We start from the raw sequence: 18,049 nt of genomic DNA, 5'->3' as shown, positions 1-18,049 counted from the left end.
AAGGAAACCCCTACCCTGACTTCTACCAGCACACGCCTAATTTTGCTTGATGCTGCGCTAAACTCTTCCGTACCTGGCTTATTCAGCTCCATCTCATTCTGAGCTTCCTCGTCTGTCACACATTGCATGTCCCCATGCACATTTCAATATAGTACGCCGTTGTGTGGATACAGGGCAATAGACTGAGCCATGGTACTGTGCACATTTCCGTTCCTTCCAGTCCGGAGCTCTGATCCACTGTGCTACTAAGAGCATCTGGGCACCTTCCCTTCTGGAGGCACCCTTAGGAGTTTCTTTTGGGTGTGTCCTGAAAAGTGAGACTCCTAGGCCACGGGGCACACATTGTTCTTGCCAAATATCTTTCTCGAAGTGGTTTCATCAATGGAAACTACTATTAACAGTTGCCCTACATCCCTGCCTTTGTTTTCCATCAATATTTGGATTACATTTTGAACCCTTATTCATTTTGATTCTGATAAAATAACACTTTTTGAGTGTGCAGTTCAGTGGTGTGACATACATTCCCACTGTGGTGCAACTGTCACCACCATTTATCTACACGATTCATTTTGTAAAACTGAAACTGTCCTCAAAAAACGTCAACTCCCCAATTCCCACCCCTCGTTCCCTCACAACCACCTTTCTACTTCCTGTGTCCATGAAATTGACTACTCTGGACCCCTCATATAAGAGCAATTACACAATCTGTACCTTTGAGACTGGCTTAGCAGTGTCTCCGAGGTACAGCCATGTGGTAGCATGTGTCAGCGTCTCCCTCCATGGGAAATTAAAATAACATTCCATTGTGTGTACAGACACATTTGGTTTATCCGCTTATCTTTGATGAACCCTCGGGTTGCTTCCACCTTTCAGTGATTGTGAATAACACTGCTAGGAACATAGCGGGACTAATACCACTTTGAGACTGTGATTTCACGTGGAATCCTGTTTAACTTTTTGAGGATCCACCATACTGTGGTTATGTGTTAAGGATTTCTGAGCTAATAAATGAAATGGCTGTGCCATCCTAAGGAGTGTAAAGCGGGTTTTCCCTGAGGTTTGGCTCTGCAGTGCTCTGATGATGAGCGCTGTTGAACATCTTTTCATGAGCTTATTAGGCATATGCATATCACATCTGGAGAAATATCTCTTCAGGTCCTTTGGCTGTTGTTTAATTGGGTTATTTGTTTTATTGTTGTCAATGTATAGACGTTCTCTACACATTCCAGACGTGAACCCCTAATCAGGTATATGAAGTGCAGGTATTTTCTCCCATTTCATAGGTTGCCTTTGATCTCTTGCACCCTTTGATACTCAGGGATTTTAGATTCTTTTTCTTCTTTTTCATTTTCAGTTACAGTCTCACTTTGTCACCCTGGGTACAAGGACATGGCGTCCATAGCTCACAGCAACCTCTAACTCCTGGGCTCAAGTGATCCTCTCCCCTCAGGTTCCCCAGTAGCTGGGACTACAGGCAAGAGCCACGATAGTCAGTTACTTTTAGAGACAGGGTCTTTCTCTCACTTAGGCTGGGCTTGAACTCCTGTGCTCAAGCAATCCACCTACCTCAGCTTCCCAGGGTGGCAGAATTAGAGGGTTGAGCCTCTGCACCCGGTCCAGCTTTAGCTTTTGATGTGGCCCTGTTTACCTAGTGTAAATATGTAACCTGTGCTTTTGGTATTATAGGCAAAATATCAATGCCAGATACATTACCCTCAAGCTTTCTTCCTGTGGTTTCTTCCAGGAGTTTCATAGTTATAGCCCTTAACATTTAAGTCCTCAATTCACTATGACTTAATTCTCGTGTATGGTTTCATGTCAGGATCCATCTTCATTCTCCTGTATGTGGACGTCCAGTGATCCCAGTACCATTCGCTGAAGAGACTGTCCTTACCCCCTGGGTGCACATGGCACCCTTGTAAAATCATTTAACCATCCAGGAGCAGATTGATTTCTAGTCTCAGTGTTCTCTTCCATTGCTCTCTACGTCTGCCCGTGCCAGTACCACCCTGTTCTGAACTCAGGAGCTTGTAATGAGTTTTGAAAACAGGAAGTATAAGACCTCCAAGTTTGTATTTTTCAAGATTGTTTTATTTGGGGTCCCTTGAGATTCCATATACCTGAACCTTTCCTAAGCTTGCTTTGGTTTTTATAGTACTTTCAGGGAATCTTCAGTGCTTTCTACAGATGAGAGCATGTCATTTGTAAACCAATCACATTACACCTTCTTTTTCAATTCGAGTACCTTGTATTTCTTTCTCTTAGTTAATTGCTCTTTCACTTATTGGTGTCTCCACATTACATGTGTCCAAAACATCCACTCATAATAGCCTTAAATCAAGCACAAAACACAAAGCATACTAGGCTTTATCATTGTCCATGTATTTGCCTTTACCAGACATCTTTATTTCTTCATCAAGCTTTGAGTTCCTGTCTCGTGTCCTTTCTTTTCAAAAGAAGGACCCCTTCCATTGTAGGATCCAGGGCTGCTGGTGCTCACCTTTTGGATAGCTGACAAATGTCTTAATTTCTTTCTCATTTTTGAAACACAGTTTCTCATATGTTGGACTCTTGGTAGACAGAACTTTTGTCCCCCATGACTTTGAAGATTTCAACCCATTGATATCCTGACTGCAAGGTTTTTGATGACAAATTTTATGTCAATCATGTGGAAAAATGATGATGAGATTCATCTTCCTAGCAGCTCACTAGATGTTAATAAGGGACCTTATTGTGCATCACACACCCGAGAATATTTATGTATAATATCATGATGGCAGCTATTTGTAGCATCCTTCCAACATGAATTCAAATTTAAAGAAATAGAAATTGAATACCTCTCATATAGACACAACCAAGTCTCTAAAAACCTAAAGTTTTTATAGGTTTTCAAACTGTAAGTGAGAAGACCATGGAAATGTGCTACAGGTTTTAATTTGTAATAAATGAAATATCAATCTCTATAACCCATGTAAACAAGAAGCACTTGTTTCTCTTTGAAGAGGAAAATGCTTTTGCGCCCATATAAGGGGAAAAAACCCTACCCTGTGTTATCCCCAGCCCTGATTGGTCCATTTCCCCCTGCCTCTGACCTCATAGAGAGCCATTGAGGCTAAAACCTATATAAGCCCCCGTCTGGGCTTGGGTCTTTGGTCGTTACAGCCCAGGAAGCTTCTTTCGGTGACCTGTGGACTTGACCTCAGATAGCGTGTTTCCTTGATCGTAGTTCTTGCAGTTATCCCAGTGAGTAGTTTAGCATAGTGTACATAGTCTTCTTAGCGTAGTGTTATTTGTTTTGTTAGCATAAGTTCACTTATTATTTTTATCCTAGTTAGCTTTCATTACTAGTGTTAGCCTATTTAGTGCCCCAGTTAGTATAGTTTGTTAGTGTTTTTAGCATAGTGAGTATAGTTGTTCTTCATTAGTTATTTAGTGTAGCTTATATAGCATAGCGGTAGGTAGTCAGGCTCCGCATGGAGCCTGGGTGTCAGGGGCTGCTCCGGACACACCCCACACTTGCCCACATGGCACTGTGAGGAAGTGTTTCCTCTCCGCTTGAGTGGTAAACAACTATAAGGAAGTTCTCCTTATTGGCCCTGAGGGCGCATGCTGTGCTCGTGGCTTGAGTCTGCTCCACTGTATTGTGAATGAGCTGTGCATGCCCTGTGCACATGTACTGTTCTGTGATTGGTTCCGCTACAGCATAAGAGTGGTAGGAGAGGGAAGAGAGAAGAAGAAGCAGCTACCCGGGTGGAGAGATCGCTATCGGAGGAGCCGTTCTGCAATGAAGTGCCTTTGAAACCCTGGTTGGTGTCCTCGTCTCTGCTGGTCGGAGGCGCTGCGACACCGACAACTGGTGCCGAAACCCGGGATCCTCTCGCAAGCAACAGCTCGGTAAGTAACAAGCCTGCGACCACAGCAGGGGAAAGCCCACAGGACGTAGTGGGAGGAATTTAAGGCCCGCGACCAAAGCGGGGGATCTGCGCAGGGAATTGTGCCCACGACCGCAGTGGGAGGGAAGTAGCTACTTGTCCGTCTTGTCTGTCTTTGTTTAGTCCGTGTTGTTTTGAGTCTGTTCTGTGTTCCAAAAAAATGAGCAATGAAAAAATGGGCTTGAGGCTTCAACCCCTTTACAGGAGTTATTAAAACGTAATGGCACCCAAGATGTACCCCTGTAATCAGCTGGCCCCCTGAGTGGACTGGTTGTCAGAGTGGTATCTCTGCCCAAAATGTTCAAACAGGTTTTAGCTTCTCACCCAGATTAGCTACATATTCCAATGATACCTTTGGAGGTTACAATTATACTTATCAGAACCCCGTCCTGGCGGGCGCTGTAAACCCTTGGGACAACTGGGTGCTGTGTAATGCAGTTGGAGCCTGTACTGGAATAGAGGCACTCAGCCTAGTACAGGGCGGCTCCTGGAAAAACTGTACGTACCAACCCAATGATACCGCACCATTTGAACAAACAGTGCAACTTAACTGCTCCCGAGAAAGCAGACAGTTTCCCCCTACCCCTGTTTGTGTCCACCCTCCTTTTCTGTTTCTTCTGTTCAATTTGTCTCACCCTATTTTGAATTGTACTAATAATAACTGTGCACTTTCACAATGTTGGAATGCTTCCCACAGTGATTCTGCCCTAATAGCCCGAGTGCCGACTTATGTGCCTGTGCCCGCACAAGTGCAGGAGCGGGACCTCCCTGTTGTCTTATCCCGGCAGAAAAGAGACTTTGGAATCACTGCCGCCATGGTCGCTGCAGTAGCACTTTCAGCAGCCGCCGCTGTAGCTGCCACTGTTTCCCTGACTAGCTCCATCCAGACAGCCAGTGCTTTGAACAACCTGTCAGCAGCAACAGCCAGCGCGCTCCAGACGCAGGAAGCCATTAACGCTCACCTGCAAGCTGGAATTCTCCTTGTAAACCAGCGTGTCGACCTGGTTCAAGAACAAGTGGAAATACTGGAAAACTTATTGACTGTAGGGTGTATCCAATCTTTACCGGGGTTGTGTGTTACTTCTTCTGCCTATCAGAACCTGTCAGTAGCCGCTAACTTGTCTAGAGAGCTTAGTAAGCACTTAACTGGAACTTGGTCCTATGAGTTTCACAATCTCATGCAACAGCTATGTGTACACATTTTGGCTGTAAATACCACCCTGGTAAAAGTCATAGCACTCCAAGCTTGGGTGCAGGGGCTTATGCGGGGTCTCACTTTTACAAAACAGTGGGCAGGCCTGTTCTGCCTTGCAGTATTGCTCTGCCTGGGCCTTGGAGGACTTCTCAGATGCATCCTTAAGATGCGTGCAGACCAGCAACGCCAGAAAGTTGCCATAGTGCAGGCCATGATGGCTTTAGAGTCTGGCAGCTCCCCTCACATCTGGCTGAGTATGCTAGACCGGTAGCCAATGACGGGTAAGATTTATGGCTGTATATACCAACCTAAGACAGACCACAGGCCTTGATGCCTGGGAGGTTGATGACGGGTAAGAATATGACAGACCATGAACAACCTAAGACAGGCACGGTCTCCTGCTTTCCATGAACTAAAACAAAAAAGGGGGTGCTGTCAGGGGCTGCTCCGGACACACCCCAGACTTGCCCACATGGCGCTGTGAGGAAGTGTTTCCTCTCCGCTTGAGTGGTAAACAACTATAAGGAAGTTCTCCTTATTGGCCCTGAGGGCGCATGCTGTGCTCGTGGCTTGAGTCTGCTCCACTGTATTGTGAATGAGCTGTGCATGCCCTGTGCACATGTACTGTTCTGTGATTGGTTCCGCTACAGCATAAGAGTGGTAGGAGAGGGAGGGAAGAGAGAGAAGAAGAAGAAGCTACCCGGGTAGAGAGATCGCTATCAGTTCTCCGAGCCGTTCTGCAATGAAGTGCCTTTGAAACCCTGGTTGGTGTCCTCGTCTCTGCTGGTCGGCGGCGCTGCGTGTCTCTGGACAAGGAGGTCCTCCAGGACTACGAGTTCTTAAGGACCCTTGGCCAGGGCAGCTTCGCTGAGGTGAAGCTGGCCCGGCACCGTGCAACTGGCACTGAGGTGGCGGTGAAGATCCTCAACAAACGCTTTATTGCTGGCCTCATGTCTGTGTCTTCCGAGATTGAGATCATGCAGAGACTGGACCATCCCCACATCCTCAAACTGCTGGAGGTCAGAGAGGGTAAGGAAAATATCTACCTCATAATGGAACATGCGGGTGGTGGTGACCTGTGTGACAGAGTAATGACATCTGGTCAGATGGAGGAGGGGGAGGCCCGAGCCATATTCTTGCAGCTACTGAAAGCCATGGAGTACCTTCACCAAGAGGGCATCGTGCACAGGGACTTGAAGCTTGAGACTATTTTATTAGATTCCCAAAACAATGTCAAGCTGGCTGACTTTGGCAGTGCTGCAACCTTCAGCGAAGGTAAGACCTTCACAGACTTATGTGGGACCCCCATGTATTTGGCCCCCAAAGTTTTCCTGGGCCCGAACTACAAGGGACCAGAGGCAGAAATCTGGAGCCTTGGGGTCATCCTCTATTCAATGGCATCCGGGCTCTTCCCATTTAAAGGATGGGACCTCAATGAACTGCAAACGTCGATCTTAAGAGGCACTTATAGAACACCTGCTTTCATTACCCCCAAATTAAAATCCTTTATCCAGAGTATCCTAACCCTTGACCCCAGCAAGAGACCCACCCTCCGCCAGATGATGGCAGACCCCTGGCTCCAGTCTCGGCAAGACAGAATGAGGTCATGCAGGTCAGTGACAGACATGCCACCAGATGCTGCCACCCCAGTGGAGATCTTCACCCGACTGGAGGCATTCACCCCACTGGAGGCCTTCACCCCACTGGAGGCCGCCACCACCCCAGAGGCCGCCACCCCACCAGAGGCCGCCACACCATCTGAGGCCTCTACCCCACCGGAGGCCACCACCCAACCGGAGGCCGCCAAACCATCTGAGGCCTCTACCCCACCAGAGGCCACCACTCCACTGGAGTCCTCCATCCCATCAGTGGCCACTACCGCACAGGAGGCCTCCACCCACTGGAGGCTTCCACCCCACTGGAGGCCTCCACCCCACTGGAGGCATCAATCCCATCAGTAGCTGCCATACCACAGGAGGAATCCACCCTACCGGAGCCCGCCACCTCACTGGAGGCTGCCACCCCACTGGAGGCCTCCATCCCATTGGTGGCCACCACCCCACCGGGGGCTGCAACCCCACTGGAGGCCACAACTTCACAGGAGACTGCCACCCCACCAGAGGTGGCCACCCCACTGGAGGCCTCCATCCCTTTGGTTGCCACCACCCCACAGGTGGCATCCACCTCACGGGAGGCTGCCACCCCACCAGAGGCTGCCACCCCACTGGAGGCTTCCACCCCAACAGAGGCCTTGATCCCATCAGTGGCCACCACTTCACAGGAGACTGCCAAACCACCAGAGGCCTCTACCCCACTAGAGGCATCCATCCCATTGGTGGCAACCTCCCCACAGGAGGCCACCACCCCACCGGAGGCCTCCATCCCGTCGGCAGCCACCACCCCACAGGAAGCCGCCACCCCACCGGAGGCTGCCAACCCACCAGAGGGGGACACCCCATCAGAGACCTTCCCCCCCTGGTTCCCAGGTTCAATTGTGCCCCCCAGCCTGCCCTCGTGCCCTCTCCCTCCAGCACCAGCCACCTTAGGGGGGGCCTGGCTGGAGACACAGGAGATGAGGGAAGTCCCAGACAGAACTATTCCCTTCCAGCTGGGCAGGTAGTGGAGGAAGAACCCACAGAAGCGGGCCAGGGCAGGCGGGGGTGCGCCAGGAGGATCCTGAACTTTTTTCGCAAAATGTTCTGCCTCCCTCCTGCCCAAAAGAAATGCCGCAGGAACAAGGTGGTGCCTGGGAACAGCCAGAGGACTTGAGGCTGAGACCAGGAGGCCAGTGTGGGGTGTCCAAGCCCCGCTTCCTCCTTTCATTTCTTAATTGGATTTTCAATAAAGAGATTGAAATTGTATCACTGTGTGTACATGTATGGGGAACAAGGTGAAGTTCAAGTGTAACACCCTCATCCCCGCAGGCAGATGCAGCATGCTATCACTGATGTGTTGCCGCTGCAAAGCTGACCTCATAGAACATTTGTGACACGAGGGTGGGAAGTACAGGAGGGTTTGGGGTGGGAGGGTGTTTGTCACAGATCTGAAACCGTGACATCCGTTGCACAGCAGGGTGACCAGGTTATGGAGAATGTAGGGCACATTTCAAAAGACCTGAGAGTCCACTTCAAATGTCTCCTTGGAGGGCAAGAAGGCCCTGAGCTCCCGGGATCCTGAAACATGGTGTGGGAGGCCGGCCAGGCCAGGACTCTCAGCAGGGTGGGGGTCCAGAAAAGCATCCTGCAGCCTGCATAGGCCTCCTGGCCACAGTGGAGCCAGCTGAAGCATGGCCTGGACTCCCCCCCTAGCTGGAACAACCGTTGAGCCCGGACTGTGACTCCTGGGCACTTGTCTCCTTACTGCCCTTCTCTGCCTTTTCTTCCATGGTTGTGGCTGGTGGGGCAAGAGGGTTCGTAGTCATCTCGCTCGTGTTTCCTTCAGATCCATATAAATACATCTCAGTCCAGAAAGCTGAGGCCTGCGTATTTTGCTGTTTGGGGTCCTCCCTGCACACCTGGGGCTGTGCAGCACAGTAGTATTTGGAGTTAATGAGAAACACTGAATGGAAAGGGGCTGTGAGGGAGCTACCAAGGTCACCCAACAGGAACACAGGAATCTCTGGGCCATTTGCGGGACAGAGAGGCACACACCTTGCATGACCTCCCCACACTGAAGGGAGTCAGTGACCTGGCTGTAGTCCCCAAGGTGCCCTAGGGGACCACTTGTCGTGCTGTGTTTTCTCACTGAATAGTGTATCACTGAAATCACTGTATCACTGTGACCTTCTCTCCTTTTAACAGTAGCACAGGTGGGGCCCTCTGAGAGGCCTCAGCCAGCTGTGGGCCTTTTGTTCCCCCCAAAACCATTCCTCTGTGTTCAGTCCTTTCTTTGCAAAAACACATTTCCACGTGGATAGCCTGTTTTTGTTGTTGTTACCTCTTTTTATCTTTTTTTTCTGAATCCATACATTGAATCAACTTTGAAAAAATGTCTAACTTACAAATATTTCCTCACTAAGGGCACGTTTCATGCCTTTTCAAAACACATCCTCCTCCCTGGTTCACCCCCTATGCAGAACCACGTGCTTCCAGAGTTCCAGACTTTTCATCACCAGTAACTTTAAACAGTGGTGAAAACCCTAAGAAAGGACACTCTGAATTGTCCTTTACAGAAATAGGCACGTGAATTAGCATGGACTTGTGTAAAAAAATAGCTTAAACATTAGCTTAGGCCCAGGAGATGTTAGCCTCCATAAAAATACATTTGCTAATAGAAATCAAGGGTGCTGTTGGAAGCCTATGTATGATCCTTTGCTTCCTTTAAAAATGAAGATAGTGCTACTGTCTTCCCTTAACTGAGTTGCTTGAACCTAATATGCTGACTTAGCACAAATAAGGCTAATGAGCTGAGGGCAAGGTTTTGATATTACAAAGAAATTTTAATTCTACCTATCAAATAAACAGCTGGGGGAAATGCATAAACTTGAAATTATTTGGGGTTATCAGTGAATTCAAGCTCTATGTATATTCCTGTAACCTGTGGTTGATAAATTTGTGTGTGCAATACATGTCTATTGAGCACCTGTTATATTTTTGGACTCAGGTATGTGGAATCCTAGGAACCTAGTGGTGAATGAAACAGGCATGTTCTTTTTAATGCTTTCTGTTTACTTTTTAAGATGGACATTCAATGAACAGTTACACAAACCTTTTGTTACAAGTTCGTTAAGTGATATAGAAGATGAAAAGAGAATGTTTCGAGCTTTTGGTGTCTTCATGCAATAGAAGATAATTCAGGGCGGCGCCTGTGGCTCAAGGAATAGGGCGCCAGTCCCACATGCCGGAGGTGGCAGGTTCAAACCCAGCCCCGGCCAAAAAAAAAAAAAAAAATAGAAGATAATTCAGAGTGGCTAGAGAGATAGTTAGAAGGGCCACCTCTGAAGTTTTCTAGGATAGCATACATACGAGATGCCCCTTACTAGCAGTGTCTAGGGAAATGTGCAGACATTGTATCTCTTTTATTTATATTTATCCAGTTTATAATTTTGTGACCTAAGAAATCAGGCATTCACACTAGGAAGACCTACAAAAGTCAACACGTGAGCATCTATGTCAATACATGCAACTCAGGTGACCTGGCTGCTCTCACCCAACCAACGATAGCAGAAATAGTCCTGCTCATCACAGATCACACGAAGATGAATCCAGTGTTTTATCCCAACTTCCAGACAGGAGACATAAAAATGAACCATTTTTTCCCAACCCTTCCTAGCCGTTCCAGTTGCTGAGGAGGCAGTCTAGTGGGGAGTCCCCTGCCATGCTCCCCTATACCATCTTGAACTGACATTTTGACAGACATTGGGGTAGGAAAGCCCCTAAAGCTAACTGAGAATTGCTATGATTCCACCTTCCATCCCCGCTCTCAGTTAGCAAAGCAAAAATGGTCAAACTCAGCCAAGTCAGAATTAGTGCGGTTGGAGAACAAACACAGAGGCTTGCCCAGGAAAGATCCAACACAGTGATAGAAATGTCACAATATCCAGAGGACAGCTTTTTCAGTTAGCGGGTAGGGCAGCTGGGAAGCACCAGAGAAAGAGTCAGGCGAACTCAACCAGAGAAGCTGTGGAATCCACAGAGGCTTGTAATTTACCTTCCACTTGGGGTTATCTGTGGGCTCAAGCTCTATGTATATTCTTGCAATCCATGGTTGATAAACCCACAGGGGTAGGGAAGGGAGGAGAGAGACAGAGGTAGGGATCGAGCACACTGAAATAGGGAATCAGGATGGCATAAGGACAAGGCTGCCAAGCCTCCTTCAACAAACAGCAAAAGGTGGCCTGATTTGAGAGTCCCCTGTACTGGAGGAACCCTCTCAGCCTTCTCTGGCTTCCCTCTGCCCAGGTCCCAGGGTCCACGCCCTCCAGGCCTGCATGTCATTGCTGTTCCCTTTTACAGCTGTCTCAAGGGCTGCTTACCATAGTCAGGTGTTGCTATTGCATTTAAGGCCCAATTTGACTAAGACTCTTTACAACAATGACATTGGAACCTCTGGGATAAGGAGAAATTGGTGGCTTACTAACATTTCTTTTCAAATACTTAATAATGTGGGGGGGGTTCCTGGTGGGGCACCCATCAATGCCATAGCTACACAAGAGGATGACAGGGGTCATCAAAGGTATTTATGAGGAAATAGGCGGCTCCCAAATCAATAAGAAAAAATTTGCTTAACAGCCACATCCAGGGATACCCAGGGTGCTTCATGTGTGTTTTGGAGGGGATGAGTGGGGAGCCAGTGTGGAATCCTGCCACTTAGGGTTTGGTCATTTATGACCATGGCCATCGGGGTCTGGACATCTCCTCAGCCTCTCTGTGATCCAGGGACACTCCATGCCCAATAACCAGGATGTCCCCAGTTGGGACACGGGGCCGCCAGTGCTTCATGGCTTTTCCCTCTTCACCTTTGGTCTTTCTGGGACTGGCGTGACAGTCTCTCTAAAAGGGTCCAGGTTTCCCTGGAGGGTGGCAGGTCTTTCCACCATCCCCAGGGCAGCTTGGAGTGAGTGTCTGGGGAGGACATTACTACAAAAGCCACCCCCCAAAATCTGGCCTTTTGGCGCTCCCCTGTGTTACATATCCTGGTCGTTGGGGACAGTGGAGACCCACTGACATTAGCTGGGGCATGTCTGGTGGCCCAAGGCCATCTTCTGGAGTTTCCTGTAGGATATCGCAGTCAGAGGTGTCAATCGTGTATCAATCACTATTTCTGACTCGGCTCAACTGGGCCCATGTTGTACACCTGACAGCTTCAGTGACTCTTTATCTACATATTGCTGGGCTTTCCTCCTTTCCCTGAACCACATCTGTTAGTTTGGAAAAGTTGGGTCTTTTTACCTAAATAGGTTCCGTATCCTTATAAAACACACTACCATTGCCAGCTGCCTGTTGCTCGGCCTCTGCTGCCGCTGCTGGGTCCCATTCATGAAGGACACACAGCTTGGCGGTGGCCCCAGGCAGAACCCGAGGCAGCGGTGGCAGTGGCGGGAGCCCGGTCCCCACGCAGCACCCTGGCCAGCCATGTCCCCTTGGCTGCCCGCCCTCGCGGGTCCTCCCGGCTGTGGTCCAGCGGCCGCCTCCCCTCAGCTGCCTGCGGGCAGGGAGCGGAGCCTCTGCAGTCTCAAACCGTGAATTATGTGGGACAGCTGGTGGGGCAGGTGGTTGTCACTGTGAAGGAACTCTACAAAGGCATTAAGCAGGCCACCCTCTCTGGGGTATGGATGTCATCGTGGGGCAGCAACAGGATATCACCTGTCAGTGTTCGCCTTTCCACGTTCGGTTTGGGAAGCTGGGAGTCCTGAGATCCAAAGAGAAAGTGATTGATATAGAAATCCGGGGCAATGCAGTGGAGCTTCCCATGAAGTTGGGTGACATGGAGAAGCTTTCTTTGTGGAGGAGACTGAAGAGGAATGTGAAAAGCTTCCTGCTTACCTGCCACCTCACCAAGTCCAACCGAAGATCAATTCTTTAAAGATACTGACACCCCTTTGGTGAAATCGGGTAGAGATGAAAAACAATCCCAGAGTCCAGACAGCTCACACATCTTGGAAACAGAGACAGTTTTCACCCCAAGTTCTGTGAGAAAGAAAAAGGAGAAAGAAGTGCAAACGGGACAGGAAGAAGGAAGAGCAGGCTGCTTCTCCCGCTGCGGAGACACATGAGATGGGGGCGGGAGCTCTGAAGACGACAGGGGCGCCCGGTCAGCAACGGGATCTTCACATGCTTCCTTAAGGAAGAATACAAGGAGCCTCTGCTCTTTCATGCTGGAGTTCGCTACTCCTTATCTGATGGAGATCATCGGTCCCCTTTAGAGAACACCTATTGCCAGGCAACATGTCCTAAGAGTGATTCAGAGCTGGAGGTGAAACCCCTGAGAGCCTGCTCAGATCAGAGTCTCACATGGAGTGGACGTGGGGAGGATTTCCAGAATCCACCAAGGTCAGCAAAAGAGAGAGAGCTGACTATCATCCCAGGACGGCTCCAATTACACCATTGGAAGATACTCATTTTCGGAGTTGAGGAGGCTGCTTCCATCGAAGATACTGTCCTATAGTGATACCCAAGCCCAGAGCCCTGTGTAAACAGTTGAGTGACACACCTCCCACTGCAGAGCTTCTCCAGCCTCTGGAGAGTCCCCAGATGCCATCCACCCTGTTTCCCCGAAAATAAGACATCCTCTGAAAATAAGACCTACTCACACCAAAGATAAGACGTCCCCTGAAAATAAGACCTAGCGCATCTTTGGGAGCACACCTTAAAATAAGACACTGTCTTATTTTTGAGGAAACAAGGTATGTTACACGTGGACCACCTTCCAGCCCATCCTCAGAAGAGGCTGCCTCGGAATCCAAACCAGCTGCTAAAGTAGACTCACCATCAAAGAAGAAAGGTGTCCACATGAAACCAGCAGCAGGGACCTGATGATATTTACCTTGATAATGTAAAGGCTCTAGAACCTGAAGTTGCAGTTCTCGATTTCCCTGAAAGTAAATCAGGTCTGGGCTCAAGGCAGTGGCCCGAGTCTGACACACTCTCTGGCTCCCAGTCGCCACAGTGTGTGGGAAGTGCAGCTGCTGATAGTGGCACTGGGTGCCTCTCAGATTCTGCTATGGACTTGCCAGATGTCACCCTCTTTCTGTGCGGGGGCCTCAGTGAGAATGGAGAAATTTCTAAAGAAAAGTTCATGGAACATATCATTTCTTATCATGAATTTGCAGAAAACCCTGGGCTCATAGACAATCCTAATCTTGTCATACGGATATATAATCGTTACTGTAACTGGGCTTTGGCTGCTCCCATGACCCTCAGCTCACAGGTGTGTCAGAAGAGTCTGCCTAAGGCCACAGTTGAGTCCTGGGTTAAAGACAAGATGCCAAAGAAATCTGGTCACTGGTGGTTTTGGCGTAAGAGAGAAAGCATGACCAAACAGCTGTCAGAAGCCAAGGAGGGAAAATCTGAGGTGCCGCCAATCCGTGACCCACAATCAAGTACAAAGGAGCCGGCAAGTGCCGGTCCGGCTGAGGGTGACTCCTCGAGTGCTGAGGGTTTGAAGAGCTTGAAGAATCAATCCAAGTGGTCCCCATTGCCATGGAGCCCCTGAGCCATGGCAGCACAACTTTCTATCAGTCCCTCCCGCTCTCCTCAGACCAGGTCGCAAAACTGAAGCTCCAAGATGGCCCAAACGATATTGTGTTTAGTATCACAAGCCTGTATCAAGGGATCTGCCGTTGTGCAGGGATTATTTATCTGTGGAACTGGAATGACAATATCATCACGTCTGATATTGATGGAACAATAACCAAGTCTGATGCTTTGGGACAGATTCTCCCACTGCTGGGTAAAGACTGGACTCATCAGGGCATAGCAAAGCTCCAACATTCCATCAATGAGAATGGCTACTGTACTATTCAGCCCATGCCATGGGCATACCCAACATGACCCATGGCTATCTGCACTGGGTCAATGACAAGGGCACCATCTTGCCTCACGGTCCTCTGATGCTATCCCCCAGCAGCTTGTTCTCGGCCTTCCACAGGGAAGTGATAGAAAAGAAACCAGAGAAGTCCAAAATTGAGCATCTAAGTCATATTAAGAATCTGTTTGCTCCATCCAAGCAGCCCTTCTATGCTGCCTTTGGAAATAGTCCAAATGATGACTGTGCTTACACACAAGTTGGAGTTCCAGACTGTAGAATATTCACTGTGAACTCCAAGGGTGAATTAATACAAGAAAGCACCAAATGAAACGAGTCATAGTACCACCCACCGACTGAGTGAGCTTGTGGAGCACGTATTCCCACTTCTCAGCAAGGAACAGAATGCCGCCTTTCCCTGCCCGGAGTTCAGCTCCTTCTGCTACTGGTGAGACCCAATTCCTGAAGTGGAACTGGATGACTTGGCCTGAGTGGCACCTCCACGGGGCAGGTAGGGCTCAGTCACTCATTCCACAGGAAGGGAAGGTGACCAGCCCTTCTGCCAACCTTGGACACCAGCTTTCCCGAGCATGGCTGGGTCCTCCTGGAGCTGGCACTGCTGTCCTTTGCCTTCCCAAGGCTGCTGCTCGAACCCTGCAGGTCTGCGGCTTAGTGCCCGGAGTGACCAGGGCAGAGCTCAGCCCAGGGCTGGAGGCTGTGCTTCCTCCCTCACAGGCTGCACACATACTTCGTCAAGTTGTGTGCAGGGTGCTCCTTCCATCACATAATTTAAAAGAAAAAAACAAAACCTAACAAAGAGGGGATGAAAACATTACACAAAGTAAACTGTTACAATTTCCATCGGCATTGGAGCTAATTTGTCTCTGTAACCAGAGCTTTCTTCAGACGCTCGTGATGTTGGCTAAGACTGTGCACATTTCTCCTTTGGGCACCTCACTTCCTGCTGTACTGGACAGGACTGTTGCTTGGGTGGGCTAACTTGGGCATGACCCCTGGGCCCATGCACCAGAGCCACTGAACCCAGTCCCACAGATGTGGGCTTCTGGAGGAGAAAATCCCCCTAGATCAGCGGTTCTCAACCTGTGGGTCGTGACCCACAGGAAACGTATTAAAGGGCCACAGCATTAGGAAGGTTGAGAACCACTCCCCTAGACGGTCTTCTCGTGAGTCTTCCCTACAGTGAGAGACCTTTATGTTATTTTTTACATCTAACCAGAAGAACAGATTTTACAGATCTGTAGTTCATGTCTGCAATTAAAGCACCAATAGTGGGAAGTTGGGTTTTAACACAAAACAAAAAACCCCAACCACTATATTTTCAGGGAGGCCCTGGAAACGCAGATACAGTTGTGTTGGTGCTGGGAAGAGTGCTGTTTCCTTCTGCCAGTCGCCTATCCTCGATGGGCCTTTAGGTGTCTTGCTTTGGCACCTGATTTTGTAAATTTGATGGTCCGGATTTCTCAGGGAGCACAGTGAAGTTTGCTTGAAAGCGTTAGGCTTTGGAATCACCACCCTGTAATAAATCCCAATGGAAGCTGTGCAAGAGGGGTCTTGGAGAGTCCCATAAGCCCACCGTCCCTCAACAGCGTTCCCTCCAGCCAGGTGTTCCTGTGGTTGGTTGTGTCTAGGACACCCTGTGAGACCTATGAGGGTTTGGGATGTTCGTGTGTTCTCACTGAAATGTGCACAGCAGCTCCACTTATTAGTTCATTTATTTATTATAATGAGCTCATATCAAATGTCCAAACAGATGGCACCAGGGGAGGATTATGCACTGTCCACCCCTCAGAGCATTCTCAGTTACTGCAATGTTGACATCAAGAGAACTGCAAGAAAGGAGACATTTTAGGGGACCAGAAATGGCACCAGGTCATAGTCACCATGGTGAGAACTGAGGAGGTGCAGGCTCCTGAGCAGAGGGACTGCAGATACAGACGGAGGACGCTAGGAAGGGGGTATTGCATGTACCCCTGTAGTCGTATGGGGCTGGTGGTCTTGTTTTAGGTCTTGACCTATATGGGGGGAATAGGGGACGTTATTTTTCCAGATTGGAGAGTTGAAAGTCCTTGGTGACTGATTGCAGCCATTTTTCCCTAGTGCTGGTGGGTACATAGATGACATTGAAATGCCTTGAGCACAATTCCCAGGGGCAAAACCTGGGAACCACATGTGCCCAGAGAAGGGACAACACAGGCTTTCCCTGGTGCAAACCTTGCCTTTCTTAAATAGTTCATAAGACAATTTAATTGGTTTCTTTATGTATAGTAGGCCAGGGAGCCTAGGTTTTGTTTATATGAAGTTCTACCCAGTTTGTGAATTAAAATTTTAGCAGAGTAGCCATGGAGCCACTTCATTTCATAGATGCCATCACCATGTCCTCTTGACTGCCTTCTGTTTAGAGGAAGAAGGAGAGCTTTATGTGCTTAACTTGAGCTTAGTAGGACTTCTTTGCATATGAGTGGTACTAAAAATCTTAACATACATTTTTAGTTCTTTTTAGGTTGTCCTTCAAAGAGTTTTTGACTAGGGTGTTTCTTTTTCTTGACAAGCTCTTTGGACACATGGCCTTGTTAGAGGGTCCAGCCTAGGACATGGGTCCCGGCCCTGTGTTGAGAGTGGCTGGCCCCTGTGTCCCAGTGTTCATTAGCACTAGACTTGGTGCTGCAGATTGATCCAGTGGGTACATAGGCTGATTAATATGAGTTTTTCCTTGTTTAAAGGAGTCCTTCTTGCTGAAAGTAGATGATTACTTTGTCTGTTATGTTATGAAAGTATTAAGTTTGTGTTGGAAATCCATTGCCATGTGGTACAATGACATTTGTTGTTTCTGTGAAAGAGATGCTCTCAAGTGTGTTTATACACAAACTCTTAGGAGGGTGAAGCACCACCCTCACTGTCTGCAGGGAGATGGTAGGCAGAGAGTTGGCACCATCACAGGTTGATGGTAGGCAGGTTGGCTCTTCATCATTCTAGCGGACGCTCCCTCGGTGAACTGGACCCTTCCCCTCTTTGCAGTGCAGTCTTACTCTAGTGTTCCCTTTGATGTCCCTGTTTGGAAAGCTCGTCCTGCCAACTCTGGCCCTTGCCAGGCTGTGCCAGGTGCACGTGTGTACCTAGAGCATGCAGGCAGCCTCCATGTTTGAGTAGTATGTTTTGCTGTGTTTGAAAACATCTGCATCGTTTTCAATTGGAAAAAGAAAACAGCTTACATGTGTACTGTCCTAAAAAGAAAGCTGCTAAATATCATGGGACACCAACTCAGGAACAAAGCTGACTGAGTGACTGGGAGGTGCTCTGCCCCTAGACGGCCCACTCGATTGTCCAGCCACATGAGAATCCAGGCAAGACCTTTTATGGAAACAACAGTTAGAGAGGAGTCAGCTCTTTCACTTTTTGCAGGTTGATGAAAACAGACTCTTCCAGAGAATTTTATCTT

General features: G+C 48.7%; 1 protein-coding gene and 1 pseudogene across 1 annotated transcript; both read left to right on the top strand.

Annotated features, from left to right (window-relative positions):
- The first annotated feature begins 3,823 nt into the window (after positions 1-3,823).
- On the top strand, positions 3,824-5,398 carry LOC128560103 (uncharacterized). Its single transcript, XM_053553600.1, has 2 exons — positions 3,824-3,894; positions 4,630-5,398. The coding sequence occupies exon 2, from the start codon at positions 4,748-4,750 to the stop codon at positions 5,396-5,398; it is 651 nt and encodes a 216-aa protein (XP_053409575.1). The 5' UTR covers positions 3,824-3,894; positions 4,630-4,747.
- Positions 5,399-6,077: 679 nt separating this feature from the next.
- LOC128598331 (phosphatidate phosphatase LPIN2-like) lies at positions 6,078-15,083 on the top strand (annotated as a pseudogene).
- The last annotated feature ends 2,966 nt before the right edge of the window (positions 15,084-18,049 follow it).

Source organism: Nycticebus coucang, chromosome 11, assembly GCF_027406575.1.
Source record: "Nycticebus coucang isolate mNycCou1 chromosome 11, mNycCou1.pri, whole genome shotgun sequence".
Lineage (NCBI taxonomy): Eukaryota > Metazoa > Chordata > Mammalia > Primates > Lorisidae > Nycticebus > Nycticebus coucang.
The sequence above is the reverse complement of the archived record's forward strand: the minus strand, read 5'-3'. Positions and strand labels throughout refer to the sequence as shown.